At 55.2% G+C, this 20,130-nt stretch overlaps 1 protein-coding gene across 10 annotated transcripts in view; it reads left to right on the top strand.

Moving 5' to 3' along the window:
• Positions 1-20,130, top strand: part of CAMTA1 (calmodulin binding transcription activator 1) — a 980,974-nt gene that overhangs the window by 677,752 nt on the left and 283,092 nt on the right. For 8 of the 10 annotated variants that reach the window (XM_054441126.2, XM_054441083.2, XM_063668430.1 and 5 more), the window contains one exon: positions 2,737-2,808. The exons of the other annotated variants lie outside the window; for them this stretch is intronic. In XM_054441126.2, the coding sequence (XP_054297101.1) occupies positions 2,737-2,808 (72 nt within the window). The remainder of the gene's footprint in view (positions 1-2,736; positions 2,809-20,130) is intronic. 10 annotated transcript variants of the gene reach the window in all.

Genomic DNA, 20,130 nt, shown 5'->3' with positions numbered 1-20,130 from the left:
AGTCCTTAGTGTTCAGGGCGCCACGGGCAAAACTTAAACATTGACCATCTCTGGAGTCCTTTCCTGGGACCTGTGTCCTGGAGCTGCCAGTGGGGAGAACTGGGATATCTTTATTCAAAAAGCCTAAGGCCCGGTGCCCTCAGAAGCCCCCATTCTGAGAAGGCAGATGGGTAAATTAATCAAATAACCAACCATCGGGGTGGCCCAGTGTGCTAAGCCAGGCAACACGGAAGGGGTCCCATTCCCCATGGGCTTCCTGAGTCCCTGGGGCTTTTTGTGTAGCTTTTTTCTTTCCTCCTCTGGTACTGTTTGACGTGATCCTTGCCTATCGGGGATCTGCCTCCAGCCGCACTTCCCATCCCTCCCGCCATCCGGGGACCACGCTTCTCATCCAAGGAGACCAGGGGCATGGGATTGCCACAGTGGTTAGAGGAGTATCTAAAAATGGAGTAGCCGAGTTCTGGAGCGAGGGCCCGAGGGTTCCTCTGATTCAAATGCACGAGCCTTGATGTAGAAATGGCAGCGTTTCTTTAATCTTAACTTCATTTTGCTTATTGGATGGTTCTGGGGCAGTTGTGGGTAGGCCAGAGAGGTGTTAGGAGGCTTCAGGGGAAAGTGGGCCTGGGCCTTCCTCTTCTTTTGTACGTTCACGGAGGAAACACAGTTGGTGTTTGGGAAATTCTCACCTCTGAGTGTGGGGTTCGGAGATGCTGAAGCCCAGTTCAGGCAGACAGGCAGGCAATCGAGGGAGAAGTGATGGTGAAAACCAACCACGGTCTTTTCAAGTCCAAGAGAAAGTAGCAGACAGAGAGTAAGACAGGTGAAGAGGGCAAGTCATTGCAAAGTCTAGAGAGGAACAGAGTGGGGAAACAACAGATGGAAACCTCTTATTTCAAAGGGATGAGAGAAACACCCCTCAGCCGTTGATATCTTCCTCCATTTGGCTCATCACATGAGTCAAAGTAATGAACCTGCCTGTGAGAACATGCAAATTCCAAAGGAAAGGAGCTGATGAATGTCACAGGTGGGTTGCTTGTTCATTGCAACCAAACGCTTAGACAAAAATGTCCAGACATGCGTCTCCTTCGGCAAGGAATGAGTTATCAAACCACTAAAGCAACGAAAACAAAACACCGTGTCTTGAAAACCAGAAAAGTCAAGAAAGAATATTGCTTTCTTAATAATAAATACATTTCATGGGCAAGAATTGCAAGGGAATCGTTTAAATTAATTTCCGCTTTGTTTGTTTGGTTTATACAGGGCTTAAGTCCCAGCTGACAGTGATCTGTAAAAGTTCTAACATATTGAATTCTGATTTTCTTGCAGCCAGAATCCCATAGTCCAAATGATTTCTCTTTCAACTCTGCTAATCAGACAGGCAGGGCTCCAATGGACTCCTAGTTCAACCAAATTGCACCCGCTGTTTTGGGGGTGTAAATAATAGCTGATGAAAGCTTTAAATGCAGAGCTGGTGGCATTTCTCTCTGGAGAGCTGGTTCAAGGGTGTGGGGGACAACAGTGAGATTAAAATGAGCAAGGAGAGGTGGGGGAGGCCTTTTCCTACCTGGCGGATGTCCTGTGTGGCTCTGAGGAACTTTCCTCCCCTCTATGCCCCACCCCTTCTGGAGCGGATGCAGTGGGAAGCCAGGGGAACTCTGAAGCTGATGGAAGGGAGATCATTCCAGTCTGGAATCAGAGGCGCCAAAAGAAAAGCTTTGCCCCTGGCTTTGGTGGGGGCCCCCATCACTGGGTGCTGTGAGACTTCCCTCTCCAAATTGATGACCTGCTCAAGCCTGGGCCCCTCCCTCCCACTCAGACCCTCCAGCTGGATTGCAAGAGGGACCTGACCAATGGTTCTCCTTGGGCCTTTTTCTCCATCTCACCAGCAAGCCTGGCCCACGGTGCCCAGCTCTGCACATGCAGGCAGCGCCAGAGAATCAGAGCAGGGTGGCCTTCCTCACCAACATGCCAGCCCTGATGACCCCACCCACCGGTCAACTCTGCTCACCTGGGTCTAGGTGACAGGCCCCCGAGAGCCATCCCGACCCACAGTCCACCTTTCCTGACCTTGACTTTCCACCCACCTTCTCCAACCTGGCTGTGGGTATTTTCCAAAACCAAATCCATCTGCAAAAGATGTAGGATTACTTAACAAATATATGAATAAACAGTAGGCAAAGTCAACAAGCAGGGATGCACAAGAGGCCCCACAAGCTCTAGAAGCCCATCCTGGGAAGCGCCGCCCCACCCTGTCCATCCTGGTTGGGCTTGTACCGGCCAGGGCTCCCTGGCCAGGAAAGGTCTGTAGCGTGTATGTTTCATGTGTTTTAATGAATTCTATAACCATCAGCCATTCCCTGTATCCCAAAGGGTCTTAACCTAGGCTCTAGGAATGAACTACAGAGTAACTCCAAGCCCCTAAAATTACAGGAAAATGCATACGTAGGTACATTTCCCTGGTCCTTGGCTGTCCTGGGTTCTCGATGCCTCTATGGCCCCCGGAGGGTAAGGCCCCAGCTGCCCATCGAGTCTGCCGGCTGGCGTGTCCCCACAGGGCTTCGTAGGTGCTGTCCCAGAGCCTTAGTCTTGGAGCTGGAGCCAGACGCAGAGGTGCCCTCGGTCTCCCTGGGCCGCTGCCAGGCGACTATGGCCCCTTCTTGCTCCTTCTCTGTTGCGCCGTCTTCCTTCCTTCCTTCCCTCTTTCCAACTGAATTCTCGTTTTTCCTCTCTCCCTAGTGCTTGTACGGCTGCTATGTCCATTCCTCCATCATCCCCACCTTCCACCGGAGGTGCTACTGGCTCCTTCAGGTAGGTGGCTGGGACTGGATTCTTCTTCTGTCACCGGTGCTCGGGAAGGGTCTGTGGAGGGCACTGAGGGCGTGGGGCTCCGCATGCGACACGGCATCGGGCTGAGAGCCCTGGTGAGCTTGCCTAGGGAGACTTCGGCTGTTGTGGCCCTGAGGCCAGCTCGGTGGCTGGGCTGGTGTTGTCAGGTGTCAGGAAGGGGAGAAGGCCTGGTGGCAGGGGTAGCTGTCACCCACTGATGGGAAATAAACCTAGGTGCTTCCAGCTTCCAAGGCACCTCAGTTTTCTTTTGATGAGGACAAGAAAGAAGGCTGAGTATCCTGCCCTGAAATGCCTGTTGGCTGAAAGCTGTAAATTCATTTTGTCTTGTGGGTTAGTTACAAGGCATATGTGGAAAACAGGTTCCCGGAGGTTGCCAGGCGCAGTTGGAATGATTGGGATAGCTGTGGGGAAAAGAGGAAGGAGCTCTGTAATCGATTTGTGATGTCTGCTGTGGCAGGGATGGAACAGGTCGTGGCTGAGCATGTTGGCCATTCCTGTGGGAGAGTGGCCTGGTGCCCGGATCTCTGTCCAAGGTGTTTGTGCACAGCGTTGCTGAGCCAGGGGCGGGTAGGTGCGGGAGGCCCACCTGGCCTCTTGCCCTCTGGGAGTCGTCTGCCAGCTGTCTTGCCTGCCGTGTGGATGGGAAGGTCTGAGGGATCCATGCAGTCGGACTAGACATAGGTCCTTTTCAAAACGCATTCTCTGATTTGCAGCTGTTCTTGGTAGAACCCATTCCCCATGGCCTGCCTCTGTCACCCCAAGTTCTTACTGTTGCCTCTACCCAGGAGTTGCTGCCTGAGGCCTTTCCCACCATGGTTGTACTTTCTGTTGTTCAAGGCAGCAAACCCCTGGGCCTTGATGGTTTAGGGATCTCTCTGACCTAGCAGGGGTGTAGTTGGAGGGGCCTGGCAGCTGGGGAAGCAAGTCCCCCAAGGCTATGACACAAGCTCAGGGAGAAAAGAGTCACACATGCCACGGAGTGCAGAGAGGCTGATGGTCTCAGGAGAACTGGTCTGGAAGGTGCCCACAGGGCCGGAGCCATCTCGATGTGGAGGCCGGGCTCAGCCTAGACAAGGCTCTCTATCCATCGGCTCTGCCCAGCCCCAGCCTCCAAACCCTTTCCGTTCTCCCTCACTTCCCAGAAATAGCTGTCTGTGGTTCAGCAAGTTGAGTAGCAAATGACGCCTGAGACCGTCCGGGGACGTGCTGATTTGCAGAGGCTGCTTCCCGATACCTTACCCTGTCATCAGTTTCCCTGGCTCTGCCTCCCCTGGAGGCTGACGTGCTAGCACCTGCTTTTCTAATTGCTCAGACCTGTGTGCTTGAGGAGGGGAGTTGTCACATGGTCGTGGGATGAGGCTTTTGGGGTCTTGTTACTAGGAATTGGTCCCAAGGTGTTCCACCCCTTGGCAGAGGGTTTTCTCCTCTACCCGATGAAGGGTGGGGTTCCACCCAAGGCCAGAGTTCTGGCGGCTGAGTCAGAGTCAGAGCATGTCCTTGAGTCCCCAGAGACAACCTTTGGCTTCCCAAGAAACACCATTTATCCAAAGCAGCGTGCAGCCCTGTACACTCCTTCCTGGGCCTCCAGCCCCACGGGTCTGGTTTCTGCCCTTTTCCTTTTCAGTTTCATGCCCCCTGGTCAGAACATCTCTTCGGCCATTGCCCCCCTGTCGGGGCAGCACCTGGAAGCTGGCATCCTGCCAGCAGCCTGGCCGCCCGCTCCTCCAGGCCTTTTCTCCTGCACCCACACCTCCGCCTGCCTCCCCTCATTCCATCATGCCCTTGTGGCTTTTTAATTCCACTAAATTTACTTTCCTGGAATCAGACACCACTGGGCAGCCACAAGGTCTGAACTGATGACTTCCCAAGCTGCATTCTGCTCATTCCGGGTCCCTCCTAGATTCAGCTGCTCCTGTTGCTCAACTCGGGCCAAGCGAGGAGAGGGATCCTGCTCTCTACCCCAGCCCACCCTCACTGGCGCTCCTGTTTCCCGGCCTCCGTATGCTGGAGACATACCTGGACTGATTCATGTGTGTCTGGTTCGTTACCTCCCAGCTGGCGGGGAAGCTGGAGTCTCCCCGAAGGCCGGGATGGCAGGACCAGGCTTCTTCATGGCCGAGCTGGGTCCTCTTCATCTTCTCTGCCCAAGCCCGGGGGAGCCATCCCTCCCCGTCCCTCACCTCTGTGTCCTCCAGCATCAGACTTGTTTCTGTGATCAGATCACAAAGAGGGAGCGCACACAGGTGTGGGGGGCTCCTGCTCCCCCAGGTCTGTGCGGGACAACAGGAGGTTAAGGAGCTAAGGCCAAAGCAATTAGCACAATGCACGTCCTGCTCGGAGCCCAGAGCCAATGTGGCAGCCGGTGCCACTCAGGGCAATTTGTTCTGGTGCTAATTACAACACCAGGATAATGATGGTGTGGCCAGGTTTAATTTCTCTGATGTTAAATAGGAAAGAAGCCTTGAGATACTGGCTCAGATGGAAATTGGCTCAAGTTTGTCTCTGACACCAATTACCAAGAAAAAGGATTAGGCGGAGTCCAAGGTGTCAGGGCAGTGCCCGTGTTGAGAGCTGAGGAAGGAGGCTGCTCAGATGCCAGCCCCGAGCCAGCCTGGTCCTCTGAATGCAGGAGGCATTAGGAAAGGGAGTGATGGGCTGGCCATGCTCTCTCAGCCCCCTGCAGGGGGTGAGCCTTCTAGAAAGGTAAGGGCATTGGAGGAAGGAGGGAGGGAGGGAGGAAGGAAAGGAAGAAGTGCTTCTGGAAAAAGGAGACTTTCTCCAAGGAATAGCACCCACTGCCCCACCTTTATATCCTCAGTTCAGGGGCCGCCTCCTGCCAGCCCACTGTGAACTCACTCCTGCCCTCTGAGATGCTCCAGCTGATGTCACCCAAGGCCACTTGGCACTTAGTGGGCATGTCTGCCTATGTTGGCCTCGGTTTTCCTCTCCAACTAGTTAGCTCCCAAGGGAGAGACATGCGTTCCTGTCTCCCCCAAGTGCCCAGCACAGAGCCACAGCCACCACAGGGCAGGAGCCAGCATTTGGGAGAGCCATGTTCTGCTGTGGTGATCTGTCCGCCCCGGGGCAGGAATGAGCAGGCCTCGCAGACTTGGGGCCTGGAGCTCAGGGTTGGTGCCAAGATTTACAGAGGAGGGCCTGAGTTGACGTGGCACATAAGCTTCTGAGTCGTCGGGCTTTCCGGAGAGGGTGCTATCTCTCTGTCTATGTCTGTCTGTCTGTCTTTCAGGCTCTCTGTCTCTCTCTGCCTCTCTCTCTGTCGTGTTCTCCCTCCCCATCTCTCCATTGCTGACAAATATTCTATTAGGCTATGAGCGAGGAGACGGGCAGGGAGCCTCTCACAGGCAGGGCACTAAAGCCCGTTTGGCCCACAGGTGCATAAAGCCATTGGCATGACCAGTGGCCACCATGTGAGGTCACCAGGACAGCTGGGGAGGGACCAGATGACCTGAGCTCAGTCCACTCCAGCTGGGCAGGGCCAGAGCCATGACCTGGAGGAGGCCACCTCTTCCCCTCTGCTGGTGGCACACATCCTCAGCATTGCTGGGGTCTCTGTGTCACAGCTGACAGGGCCTTCAGGCTCCCCTGAGCCTACCTAGTGCATTTTCTAGAAGGGTTTCTGAGACCCAGCGAGAGCAGGGCCAGGCCCAGGTCACCCAGCGGTCAGGGGAGGAGCGGGCAGTGCTCCGTTCTCCCGATGTCTTGGCCTCTGCCCCTACCGCCTGATGTGGGTGTCACTGCAGCCGCAGGGCCCTGAGCCTCGTGAGGTGGAGGAGGCATGAAGGGGTGAGCTGGACAGAGCGGTCCCTCCTGTTTGGGATTTTCTGATGGTTTTGAGGGGTAGGCAGCAGAGGTTCAGGGCCCCCTGACCTCCTCATGTGCCCGTCTCCCGTCCTCCACCTTCTGTCCTTCTCTGCATTCTCTGCCTGCCCCCTCAGGGGACCAGGCCCCCATTCCAGGCCAGACTTCCCTGCAGATTCTCTATGGCTCATTTGGAAACTATTTCTGCTTCTAATGAGTGTTTTTCTTTGTGCCCTTGTCCTCTAAAATGCTTAATGACTGCTTTCCGTGCTCGAGTGAAGCGGGGGTGTGTCCCCGCATGGCTGCCATTGCCAGGCCGGGGCTGTTTGGCTGCCAAGCCCGGCTTGCTTGGGTGGAGGCAGCGGGGGGTCCTTCCTGGCCCACACTGGCAGCACAGACCAAGCCTGTGGGGGCAAGAGCACGGCTGCGGGGAGACGGGGACCCTGGGGCCTTAAGAGACCACAGGACAGGGTGGCAGTGCAGGTCGGGGCTCCCACATCACTGGAGCAGGCAGATATTTGAACCTGAGTTCTAGGAGTTGAGCTCCTTGGGGGACTCTGGATTCAGAGTCTGAGGAGCTGGATTACAGCTCTGCCTAGACATACCTGAGCACCAGGAGCGGTGACCGTGCCACTGGACGCTTCTGGTGCTGACTCCTGGCTGGGCAGTGAGCCTCCACCACGCACCGCCCTTCACCTGGGAGAAAACAGCCTTCAAGAAGCTCCACAGTTGCTCAGTCAATAGGGGGCAACCATTGCTGCCCTCCGTTGCCTCCCCTGGGGGCACCACCGTCACCCCTGTTTATAGATGAGGCATTTGAGAATCAGAGAGATTGGGTACCTTGTCGCAGATCACGGAAGTGGCCAGAAAGTGGGACAGCTGCTGGGCCCTCAGCCTGGACGCTCTCTGCTTGCTGCCCTCACATGAGCCTTTGCCAGCCCTGGGTCCCCCCAGAAGTAGTGGGTGCAGGGCACAGGGATGCCATCACCCCCTAGAGCAGGCACCGTGAAACTAAGCACCACAGGCATTGTGGCCAGAACAGAGCCCAGCCACAGCAGCCTCTGTGGCTGGTGCTGCTGAGTGGGGACTCGGGGCGGGGACAATGCCAGTTCACCATGGGGTTCACTCCAGGTGGTCCTGGCCCCAAAGGGCCCCCATGTCCAGGAGTGAAGTTACCTTTACCTGGGACTCACCACCCCCAAGGAGAGGAAGAAGATGCCTTCTCGATGGGGCTGCCTCTGGGCGGGATCCAGGCTTCCCCACAAGGCCTGGGGCTCTGAAACCAGGTTCACAGGGGAGAGCTGAAGCCCCAGATCCCCAAATCAGTGGGCATTCCGTCCCCAGAGTGGTCAGCTGCTTGTCCACCCTTGGGCTGAGAGCAGGGTTTCCTAGGGTAGTTCCCAGAGAGGGGAGAAGGGCAAGGCTGCAGGGAGAGGCCCTGGGGGAGATGCCCCGGTTCCACTCCTGCCCCAGGCCATCTGCCCTCCATGGGAGCCCTGCAGAGTTAGCCAGAACATGGATCTCTCCAGCCAGAACAGGTCCCATTGGCATACTCAGCCCTTTGGCCCATAGGAGGAACAGCTGGGGCTGGGGCAGCTCCATGGCAGAGGGACCAGCAGTCCTAGAGCCCAGGCTCGGGGCTCCCCCAAGGAGGAGGAGGAGGGCAAGCAGCCTCTCCAGGCTGCTACAGCCTCTGGAGTTCCATACTCAGACCCCAGAGAAGCCACTTCTGCTCCTTGTTCTGGAGACCTTGCAGCCAACAGCCATTTCAGCCTCTGCCCCAGACACAGGCTCTATAGGCCTCAGCCCAGGCATGCCCCCAGGGAGTCCTCCCTTCCTGCTGCAGCCCTCAAGAGGGGCCGTGGGGCCCCCTCACTGCTGAAGAATCTTTTCAGAGGGACAGGCCCTGCAGGTCCCTGAGGGCAACTGAGTCCCAGGCACCCCCAGCCAACAGAGAAGAGAGCAGGCCGTGAGCCCTCCTGGCCCAGCTCCAGGGACTGTGGCACCTCACGGTGGGTCTGAGATGAGCCCAGCTCCACACTGGGGGATTAGTGTATATTTCTCTCCACTGACACCAGAATCTGGCTGTGGAACGCGATGGCCTCTCTGAGCCGACTGCCTCTGCTTCCCCAAGAAGGGTCCTCAGGACGTGTCTCTTCTGGGAGCACCAAAGCATGCTGCTGTGTCAGGTCTAGGCATCCTGCAGGGTCCCTGAACACCAGCCCCTGCCTGCTGCAACCACACAGGAGGCTGCCCTTCCGGGGCCACCCCCCTGAACACTGGGTGAGTGGATGAGCAGCATCAGCCCTCTGTGTGGGGTGGGGTTTAGACCCGTCAAACAGTGGGGTTAGGATCACCCAAAGAAGCACCTATTAGCTGTGTGACACTGGGCAGTGTGTCTAATTTCTCTGAGTCTCAGTTAGCTCATTCATAAAATGGAGCCAACAGCAAAGAAGTAGCTATTAGCTGTGTGACTCTGGGCAGTCTGTCTATTTTCTCTGAGTCTCAGTTTGCTCATCCATAAAATGGAGCCAACAGCAGCATGGACTACAGAGGCTGTTGGGGGAGTGAAGTCTGCATTGATGCCGTGCATTTAAAATGTCACCCAGTTCCTGGCACAGGGCAAGCATCCCACGAATGATAGCTTGATGCTGCCAGCACCAGGTAGACCTGTAAGCTGACGTCCTGAATCCCGGAGAAAGCGTCTGTGACATCCCCACCCCATCCCTAGCATCCCACCTCCACTTTCTCTCTCCCAGAGGGGTTGAGCTAGGCCGAGCCAGCCCCTCCCAAAGCCCGAGCCAGGCAGGAGCCCCGCTGGTACAGGCAGCCTCTCTACCCTTCATGCCACCCTCTTCTGCAGCTTGGACAGAGAAGGGAGCAGAGGCTACACCACGGTGGTGCTGTCATTGCAATAAACGTCCCTCAGCCACTCAACAGACTTGATGTCTATTTGGAGAATGAGCAGCTCTTTGGCAACCCAAATGTCTCCCCAGAAGTGCAGCCTCTCCCCGCACCCCCCAAGGACCATGCCCTATAGCCCTCAGGAAGGATTGCCCTGGCGGTGAGCTGTGAGCTCGGTCATGGAAGCGACTGCAGGCCAAGTGGGACACCCGGAAGAGCGTGGCCACGCTCACCCCTCAGCCCGTGGCCTCCTCCTGGTAGTGGGGACCTCTCCACCCAGATGAGCTGGGCTCTTCCCCGCAGGCCATCTCTAGGATGCACAAACTAGCTTAACAGGAATCATTTCTTCCTTTCTTTTTCTTTCTTCTTTTTAAAAAATCTTTCTTAAAATGGAGAATATTATAGCTTCATAAAAAATACCCGAGCTTTTTGCTCAGTAACTGTTTTTATGTTTCGTCAGGGTGAAATAGAAGTGGCTGGGAAATAAAGCCTGACGGCACTGACTCTGTACCTGGGCCTTCCACTGCCATCCATCGCTGAGGCAGGGCTCCATGGCTCCTACCAAATGAGGCTTGGTGGGGGGGATTAGAGCAACAGGTGGCATTGCTGTCAGCCTGACACTCTGCCCCAAAGAGGACATTTGGACCCATGTGCTTCAAGGAAAGGAAGCAAGTCGCTCCCTGAGGGGTCCTGGCCTCCACATCTGGGGTCAGCAGGGAGGGGAAGGTGTCCCAGGCCTGCCAGACCCTCTGCGCACCATCCCGCAGCCCAGCCCTGGTATCTTTGGTGTTATAAGCACCCTGTGTTACCTTCAGCCACCAAGAGTGGGGACGTGGCTGATGCCGAGGTCCCCCTATACATGCTCACTACCGTGCATGGCTCAGGAGACCACAGCCCTGGCCGTGGGTGACGGCCACTGAGCGCCTGATCAGGAACTTCAAGGCCTGGCTTTTGGTTCTCACAGCTACCCTGGGAAGGAAACAGGGCGGGGGTGAGTTCGTCCTAGTGTTTCATAGAAGAAGAAACTGCGGGGTCAAGAAGAGAATAAGGGGCTCCCAAAGACATAGGGTAAGCAGGACCCTGGTCCAGGCCCTTTAAACAGACATGGTCCCTGTCCTGGGGGAGCCCACAGGCCATAGTGCCCAGGCCCAGGCCCAAGGTGCACACATGTGCAACGAACAGAGGTGAGAAGGAAGAGCAGCTTCTAGAGCCTGGATTTGCTGGCCTCACAGGGGCCAGTCCTGATGCCAAGAAGGGCAAGAGAAAGGTTGACCGACCCTGACATAAACCCCGAGTTTCCCCTGCCCTGGCCCTGGGTGTCCCTGTGAGGCTGGGGTCTGATGGGACCTTTCTTCCACACCCTTGGCTGCCGCAACTAAGCTGACCATGGGCACGCTCCAGAGCACTTGGGCCTCAGCAGGGGACACTGAGCCAGCCTGCCCCACTCCGGGGGTAGCTGGAACTCGGCAGCAGAGACAGGAGTGGCCAGGCCCTGACATTTGGGGTGGATCCTTGCATGGACAGCAGATGGAGGACCCTGTGGTGTCAAAGCCATTTCTGACCCTAGCCTAGTTGGTGGTCCCTAAAGCTGGTCAAGACGGTGAATCCAGAGAAGGAGACACAGGATGGGCCGGGTGGTCAGAGGAGACTTCCTGGAGGAGGTGAGCCCAAAGTTGAAGGATGGAAGAAATGGGGAGGGGGTGTTTCCATGCCCTCTGACATGGAGCAAGCACGGGTCACAGTGGTAAGTGCTCAGTGAGACTAACAAGGCCACTTGAGGGGGTCCCAGTTCCCATGAGCCAGTTCCACATACCTCACCCGGCACAGGGCTGTCTGGGAAGAGGCCCTCAGGACAGGTGTCCCAGCACTGGCGCCAGCCAGGTGATCTGGAGGGGAGCATGGGGAAGGGCCTGGAATCCTCGTGTCTCTCTGCTGGGCTCAGAAGAGAGCAGGACAGGAAGAGCCTCACCAGACCAGTGCACGCAGGTTCAACATGGCCATGCAAGCTCCCCACAGCTGACAGTGACGGCAGTGGCCATCCTCATCCTCATCCTCATCCTGTCATCAGTAGCAATCACAACAGTCATCGAGGGCTGCGGGCAAGCACTCGGCCTGCCTGTGAGGCCAGCATTTAGTCACTGTCACCATGTGGAAAGGAGGCTGGGTCTGTGCTTCAGGTCAGGCCTCTGCAGCCCCCGCCATGCAGAGGGAAGGCTGGCTGAAGACCCAGACACTGGCTCGCTTCACAGAACTTGCAGGAAAGACAAGACCCCAGCAGACGCTTGTGCCATTAGATAATTAGGAGAAGGGCAAGGGGTTGTGAGGGAGGCCAGGGCTCCAGCGGTGCCCCAGGTAGGAGGAAACCCTGGCAGGAGTGACCATGGTGACACTGAGAAACTCACTCAGTCCAGAAGCTGCAGGCCAGGGATAGAAACCCAACCCTGGTCTTAGAAGCCGCCTCGAAAGCTTCATCTGGACTAGTAAACGGCAAAGCCCTCCTGCAGCTGGGGAGGGGCGGGTTTTGGAAAAGAGAGCTGAGGATGAAAGGCTGTGTCAGCCAGAGGGTTCCTGAGCTGCCTCCTGGGTCTGGCTTCATTCTAGCTGGCAGCTTCCACATCTTTCTCCATTTAATGTCCCTTGAATAACGTGATGAGGAGATAAGGTAGACACTGGGAATTTACGGTGCTATGCAAAAAATTGCTCAATTCCATTAAGATTTCAGGACCCTTGCCAAGGCTGCACGGCAGAGCGGATGGTATTTCCCGCTCAGACATCTTTGCCTGATTGCAATTTACGATGCCAAGGCCACTGCCGTACCCACCTAAAGCCTCCAGAAAATATGGCTGAGCTCCCAAAACAGCCATTATCCTCTCTGAGAAAAGTCACTGGGCATTTTCTAGAAGATTCCCTCTTCCTGATTCCTTCCTTCACCCCTTCCCGCCTCTGGGGACTGGGCGACTGGAAGACATCCAGTCGGCTTTCTCAGAGGGTCCCCTTGCAGGCCCCCTTGCTCACCCTTCACCTTGTAGACTGCGGTGGCCAATGTCTGCTATGCGGCCAGAGCCCTCCGGGGAGGGGCACCCTCTGCTCCCTCCATGTGGACGGGTGGGTACTGAGTACAGGGGAGACCTTGGGGCATCAGGAAAGTCTTCCTCCTGGCCACCTACGTGGGACCACCAGAGCCAAAGGTTTTGAATTCATCTCCACCCTTATGAGCCAAGTGACTCTGGCCAACCGAATCAACTTCTTTGAACCTTATTTCCTTTTTGGTAAAATAAAATAAAATACCTCCCTCCTGAGCTGAATGGGAAGATAAAGAATTGAGCTAAGACACGCAGGTCTTTTGGACTTGGCAGCCCTCTGGGAAGTGGTAGCTGTTGTCACCCCGCCAGGACCCTTTCCAGCAGCTTTTACTCTAGGGGATTGGATGGGTGGAAGTAGCAGTGGTTGGGGAAAGGGGTCCCCTGAGAAGGTCCTATCCAGCCCACCTTGCAAATGGCAAAATGCTAGGCTTGTGAGATGCAACTGTGTGATTAGGAACAAAACTCATTTGTTCTGCAGCCTCAGGTGGGAATCTGGTGTCTGGTTGAGGGAGATGGAAGCTCCGCCTTCTGGCAGTTGTCTCCTCCATGCCACCCTCCCCAAGCCCCTCTGCTCCACACCACCCACTGTGACTGCCACCAGGACCTCTCCTGGCCTGGCCTGCCAACGCTCCTCTGTCCCTCAGCCCTTAGGGACTGGGCTGCCCAGGCTCGACTGGGAGAGAGGAAGGATGAAGCTGCCAGAGCTGCAGTTCCTTAGAGATGGAAATTATTAATTAGTCTTATTATCCAGAACTTGTCAGTCTCTTAATCCTTCCGTCGGCAGAGGGGTTTATGCCTCCACGGCATGTGCTGTCAGCTTGGCTAAACAATCGCTTTTCATATACAGCCAGAACAATGGGCAATACAGTTTGGTTACTATCTTTATTTATCAAGCCAAACAATTCCTGCCCCCTCTAAGAACATCCTTCAAAGATGCGGAGAATGCAGAAGCCGCTTAATTTCCCTTCTAGATGGCTTATAATATGGGGCTTTTGTTTAATTATCCTTTTCATGTAATCTTCAGCTGACATTGTGTCCTTAATATTCTAATCTCCTTTGGAGCAAAGGGGAGACTGTAGTTTCCAAAGCAAAAGACAAAACTTTGCCTCAAGGAAACACTTTCTCTTTCGCTTCTGAAGTGATTCAAAGGGCAAAGAGTGAAATCCAGACGTAGTGGGACAGAATGCAGTGGAAAACGTGGGCCGTGGGTGACCCGCTCTGCGTGTGGACCTCAGCAGCTTGCTGGGCCTCCAGCTGCGCCCAGCTGGTGATGTTGGTCTGTGGGCGTGTCAGAGACTCTAGCTCAACAAGGAAGTCCCATGACATGGTGTCATCACCGCTTTTAGCACTGCTAATGTTTCAGTGGCTCTCGGGATGCAGGTTGTATATTCCCACGGGAGACACACCACCTGCTTCAGACTCCTGGCAAATGGTTTTGCCTAGACAGGTGAACACAGGTGCGCCCAGGTACCCACAGGTGCACACAGCTGTACACAGGCGTCACTGCGCCACAAGCCTCCCCTCTCAGTTCTCCTGCCTTCCTGCTGGAGTCAGGATCTGGGGGAAGTGGGTACCTGAAGGAGGCTTCTTGCCATCCCCATCACCACCCCAAAATGGGCAGGACGTCCTGGGGGATTTTCTGCTCTTTTTCCAGACATGCCAGGGTCCCTGTAGGTGATGGGGAATATTAACAGAGCTGTCTTCTCACTCCATCTGGCTTCTGGAAGAAGGCAGCCATGAGCCCAGGGTGTGTCTTCCCCTGGCCTCATTGGGCTATCGTGTGAGATGCGCTGGTGCCGGCAAGCCTCATGCCCAGCCCAGCCAGCCTAGCTCAGCTCAGCAGCATCCCAAGCCTGAAGCCCCTGGAACCTAGGCCGCCTCCCAGCATGCAGAGCCATCCTGCCTCACGTCTTTCTTTGCTGTTCCTGCAATTCTGCCTCTCTACCTTGTCCCTTATCTGCTTCTGCCAGAGCAGCCCCGCTGGCTGGCAGCCACTGAACCCACATAGCCAAGTGCTCCTGTGAGTTCAGCTTCCCTTCAGCTCAGTGTTCTGCACCCCCAGAAGATATATGTGTGCATGCGTGTGAATGTGTGTATGTGTGTATGAGTGTGTGTATGTCAGTGTGTGAGAGTGCACAAGTGTGTATGTATGCGAATGTGTGTGCATGTGTATGAATGCCTGTGTATGAGTCTGAGTACATGTGTATGTCCGTGTGTGAGTCCGTATGAGGGTGTTTGTGTGAGTGCATGTGTCCGTGTGTTTGCATATGTGTGTGAGGGCATGTGTGCGTGCTTGTGTGTGAGTACGTGTGTGTGAGTGCATGTGTCCATGTGTGTGCATGTGTGTGAGTGCATGTGTGTATGAGTGCATTTGTAAGTGTATGTGTGTATGAGTGCATGTATGTGTGCATGTGTGTGTGCATGTGAGTGCCTGCATGTGCGTATATGAGTGTGTGTGTGTGTGTGTGTGTGTGAGTGAAAGAGAGAGAGAGATGTCCTCGCCCCTAGTTCCCCTCTCCTCCTCTTCTCCCCCTGTTCCTTCCAGCTTTCCTTCTCCTCCAGGCCCCGATGAGGCTCTTGGAGAGGTCACTAATGTCCTCTGCCTTGCTATACCGGAAGGTCACCGTGCCACCGTCATGTTTCCTGGCCTCCCAGCAGCACCCCTTCAGGCGGCCATTCCCTCCTTATGAACGCTCCCTGCTGCCGAGACCTGCCGGCTATCTCCCTCCTGTCTGTTCTTCACAATCCCTCCTTATGAACGCTCCCTGCTGCCGAGACCTCCCGGCTATCTCCCTCCTGTCTGTTCTTCACATTCCCTCCTTATGAACGCTCCCTGCTGCCGAGACCTCCCGGCTATCTCCCTCCTGTCTGTTCTTCACAATCCCTCTTGCTCAGCCCCCTTATGCTGGACTATCCCTGAGCTTCTGAGACCTTCTCTTCTCTGTCTACACTTTCTCCTGGGGTCATCTCATCCAGCCCCACGGCCCCAGTGCCAAACCATATGCTAGTGACTCCCACGCTCATATCTATGTCCTGCCTCACTGCTCTGCACCAGACTTTTACCCGACTCAACATCACCTCTTAATGCAGAATCTGCGTCTCCAACTTCTCACGGCTAGAGCAGGACTCATGATGATTTCCTCCCTGAGCTGCTCTTCCTCCTGCCTTAGAGCAACAATGGCTTGCTGTCATGCAGAGGCTCAAGCCAACCCTCCGTTATGCCCCTCTTTCCCTCACTGCCTCTTTCGTGCTCAAAAATATGTCCTGAACCCACCTCCTTCTCTCCCTGTCTTCTGCTTCCCAACCCTAATCCATGGCTCCCTCCTACCCAGAGCTGGAGTCCCTCCTTCTTAGCCTGTGCTGCCCTCTCCACAAAGCGGTGGGGGCAGCCACTTAAATCCCAAATCAGATCACATCACCCTCATGCTTCAGGCAGTTCAAGAAGTCTCCACGGCACTTAATGTCCAAAACCTTACCGTGATCTCTGAAGACCTGTACCCTTGACCTTGGTCTTCCTCTCCCTGCTCACTCTCCAGCCATACTGGCTTCTTTCTCTCCTCAAAGAGTCAGGTCCTTTCCTGCCTCAGGGCCTTTGCACGTGCTCCTCCCTCTGACTGGAGGCTGCCCTGGACCTTCCGTGGTTGACACTAAGATTCAGGTCTCCTTTCAACTTTCAACTCCGCATCAAAGCCCTCTTGACACTCCATCTAATGTTCCCTCACTCTCTGGCAAGCCCTTCTGTTCCTCCCTCCCCAGCATTTTATGATGAAATGTTTATGATATACAAAAAAGTTGAGAGAATTGTACACACACCCATACACCTGCCATCCAGATTCTGCCATTAACATTTCACCATATCATTTGATCACTTATGTGCTCCACCTATCCAGCAATTTTTCAAGGATTTCAAAGTAAGCAGCAGCCACAGCACACCTCCCCCAAGTCTTTCAAGGTGCATAGCATTAACCAAAGTTCAATATTTGCATACAGTTCTTTTTTTGCTTTTGAAGTAAAGTTTATACACGGCAAAACAATTGAGTGCGTACATGTTAGGTGCACTAGTTGATGAGTTTCGATCGATGCATGCGTCAGTCATACCCTAAGCCCACATCAAGATTTGAAATATCGCCATCACCCCAGAAAGTACCCACATGTCCCTTTGCAGTCAATCCCCACTTCACTCCCAGAGGCCACCACTGTTCTGATCTCTCCACTATAGGTTCATTTTTTTCTGTTCTAGAACTTCATAGAACTGGAATCGTGCAGTATATGCGCTCAGGTATATACTCGGTTTCTTTCACTCCACATCTTATTTTGCCATTCATCATGTTGCTGCTGTCCTACTGTGTTATTTATGCCTTGTCTATCCCCCGAAGCCCAGCCCCATCCTTCAAGCATAAGCTTCATAGGGTCAGGGGCATGATCTGTTTTGTTCACTGTTACATTTGGAGTGCCTGAAGCCATGCCTGGCACATAAGTACTTGTTTATCGGATAGGTGTGAATGGTGTCCACCCATTCAGCACCAGGCGTCCTGAGGGCAGGGCCAGGTTACTACTTCCTGGGGTTTCTCCTAGGTTCTCCCACGGCTGCCCCTAGGTCCAGCTGTGCCCCACGAGCACAAGCGTCAGCACTCGGTAAAGACACCAGAATGAATGCACTCTCCCCGCGGTGTGTCCCCGCCTCCCTCCATTCTCCCGAAGGCATGCTCTTTAGAGATACAGTTTAAACTGGCCTTAGTGTGGGCAGAACTAAAGCATCAGAGAGGCTTTGGAATGCCCAGAAAGGGTGATCCTGGGGACACGAGGCATGAGAATTCTCTGTGAGTTTAGCTTGGAGGATTGAGAAGGAAATTCGGGGCAGAAATGTTGGTTGATCCGGAATTGCTAAAAGATTTCTTAGTTTGGAGACCAGGTTCTCAGAAAAACACTGTCGGTTCCAAAGAAATGAGCTCCCATGGGGTCTCATTTTGCCCTATCTGTGCCCTCAGTTTCTCTGCAGCAGAGGAGGTGGCTTTGGGGTGCAGGCGTCTCCTGTGGAAAGTCCCCAGCTCAGGTCCCTGATGCAGGGGCTCTGTCAACACCTCCTCTCAGTCAGAGTGATGTGAGCTGTAAATGTGCCCAGGCCCCATCCCATGTCATCCCAGGGTGAGCCTGGAGCCGGTGCCAGCCAACTGGGGCCACCTCTACAGCCTGAGAGGGCTGCAGAGCTCCAGACAGGAGGCTGAGCCAACCTCTCTGCATTAAATATGTCTCAGCCTCTCTCAGGAAGCTGGGCCGTAGCAGCCCGAGGTCAAGGGGGAATCCTTCAGCCCCCTGCAGGCTCAGGACATATTTGAGAAAAGGAAAGAGGCAGTGAGGGAAGGAGAGGCACGAAGGAGGGTTGCATGGATGGAGATTTGTCATTGCAGTCAGACCAGAGGAAGAGAGCTCAGGGAGGAAATCAGGAGTCCTGCTTCAGCTACGAGAAGTTTAAGATGCAAATTCTGCATTAAGAAGGTATGTTGAGTTGGATCTAAAATCTGGCACAGAGCAGCCCGTGGCAGCGACAAGAAGCCACCACGGCCAGAGACTGCAGCCTGGAAGCCTGAGCCGGAGGGAGACCCTCAGCTCAGGGAGCTCTTCTCCCCACCCTGAGGAAGGGCAGTGACAAGGAATGCAGCCCCCTCAGATCGCAGCCAAAGCCACTGGGAAGAAGCAAGTTCCCTTCCTTTCCCGGGGAGAACTGTAAAAGCCTCCGGGCAGGGGGACCAGCCGGGAACCAGAGCAGGGGCTGGAGGATTCCCCCTTGACCTCAGGCTGCTGGGGCCCAGCGTCCTGAGGGAGGCTGAGAGCTGGCATCTTGCCGACCCAAGGACAGGGCAGTAGCCCAGGGCGGGGAGCGGGAGTCGCAGAACAAAGAGTCTCATCCCACCCTGGGGAGGGAAACCTCACCTTTCTGCAGCCTCCTGCTGACTGGAGGTCTCCTCAGGTGCACAGGGAGCTGGAGAACACAGCCCACAGGCAGTGGCAGGACCCCAGGGGTGGCTCCTGGAGTGGGCCAGCCCCTGACCTGGCTCCCGTGAGCAGCCTGAGCTCCAAACACCTCCTGGGCCTGTTCCCTCCTGGGGCAGAGGACCTTTCTATCATTTTTATTCCCACCTTCACCCTTGGCCAGGGAGACTGGGGGAGCCCCACCTTGGCCCTGCACTTCCCTCGTAGGTAGTAAGTACTCACTTCATTATGGGCTAAAATATTGTAGACCCAGCATTCACTCTGAGCCTCACCAAGCAAGAGAGATAAAACCCAGCCACTTGGAGACCATGGCCTGGGGCCGCAGGGCCATCACCAGCTCATCCCAGGGCAGACCCGGTGTGGGTAGGTGGGTGAGTACCTGGCATAGAGGGGGCCCACCTCAGACCCGCCTTCCCTCGGGGGGCTCACCAGCCTGACCCAGGCTGGCCCCCAGTCCCAGGAGACTGAGCCTCTCCCCAGGAGGCCTGGAAAGGGCTGTCCTGATGCAGCCGCAAGGCCAGAGCCTGGGTGTTCACACTGACCGGGGTTCTAATCCCACTTCTTCAACCACGTGGAGCTGTGTCACCTCGGGCTAATTAACCCATAACCAGGGGCTCAGTTTCCTCATCTGCAGAATTTTAAAGCACTTTGCACAGGGTCGGACATAGACCAGCACTCAGATAACAATCGTGGCCGGGTGCGGTGGCTCATGCCTGTAATCCCAGCACTTTGGGAGGCCAAGGCAGGTGGATCACAAGGTCAGGATATCAAGACCATCCTAGCTAACATGGCGAAATCCCGTCTCTACTAAAAATACAAAAAATTAGCCAGGCATGGTGGTGGGCACCTGTAGTCCCAACTACTCAGGAGGCTGAGGCAGGAGAATGGCATGAACCTGGGAGGTGGAGCTTGCAGTGAGCCGAGATCGCGCCACTGCACTCCAACCTGGGTGACAGAGTGAGACTCCATCTCAGAAAAAAAAAAAAAAAAACAATTGTGGCTGTTGTCGTGACCATTGTGTTGTTACAAAACCACATGATAACCCCTGATAGAGCTGCCTGTGCCGAGCTGGGCCCACAAAGACCCTGTCCTAGGTTCTCTCCCCTCTCTGGCCATCAGCTGAGTCATATACTGTGACCCACCGGGCCACTGCTTCCAGCATTCACAGCCAAAGACCTTGGCCAAGCGCCGGCCCACACTCACCATGGGCCATGTCTGCCCTGGCGACTCTAGGAAGGTCCCCAGAGCTGCCCGGACCTGGATCCAGCCCCTTCTGTTGCCTCCAAAAGGCTTGGATTCAAAATTCCACAGCAAGATCTTCTCTGGCTGCTCACCCCCAGTCCCCCACCCTTTCCTGGCCAGTGGCTTCCCTGTGTCCCCTGACATCTGAGCCTGAAAGCCATGGCCCTTGTGCGCGCGTTCATAGCCGCAGTTGCCAGTTGTCACCCGTGTCTCCATCGTGCCTCGTCTCTCAGGGTGTGTCAGA

This window comes from Pongo pygmaeus, chromosome 1 (genome assembly GCF_028885625.2).
Source record: "Pongo pygmaeus isolate AG05252 chromosome 1, NHGRI_mPonPyg2-v2.0_pri, whole genome shotgun sequence".
NCBI classification, from domain to species: domain Eukaryota; kingdom Metazoa; phylum Chordata; class Mammalia; order Primates; family Hominidae; genus Pongo; species Pongo pygmaeus.
The sequence above is the reverse complement of the archived record's forward strand: the minus strand, read 5'-3'. Positions and strand labels throughout refer to the sequence as shown.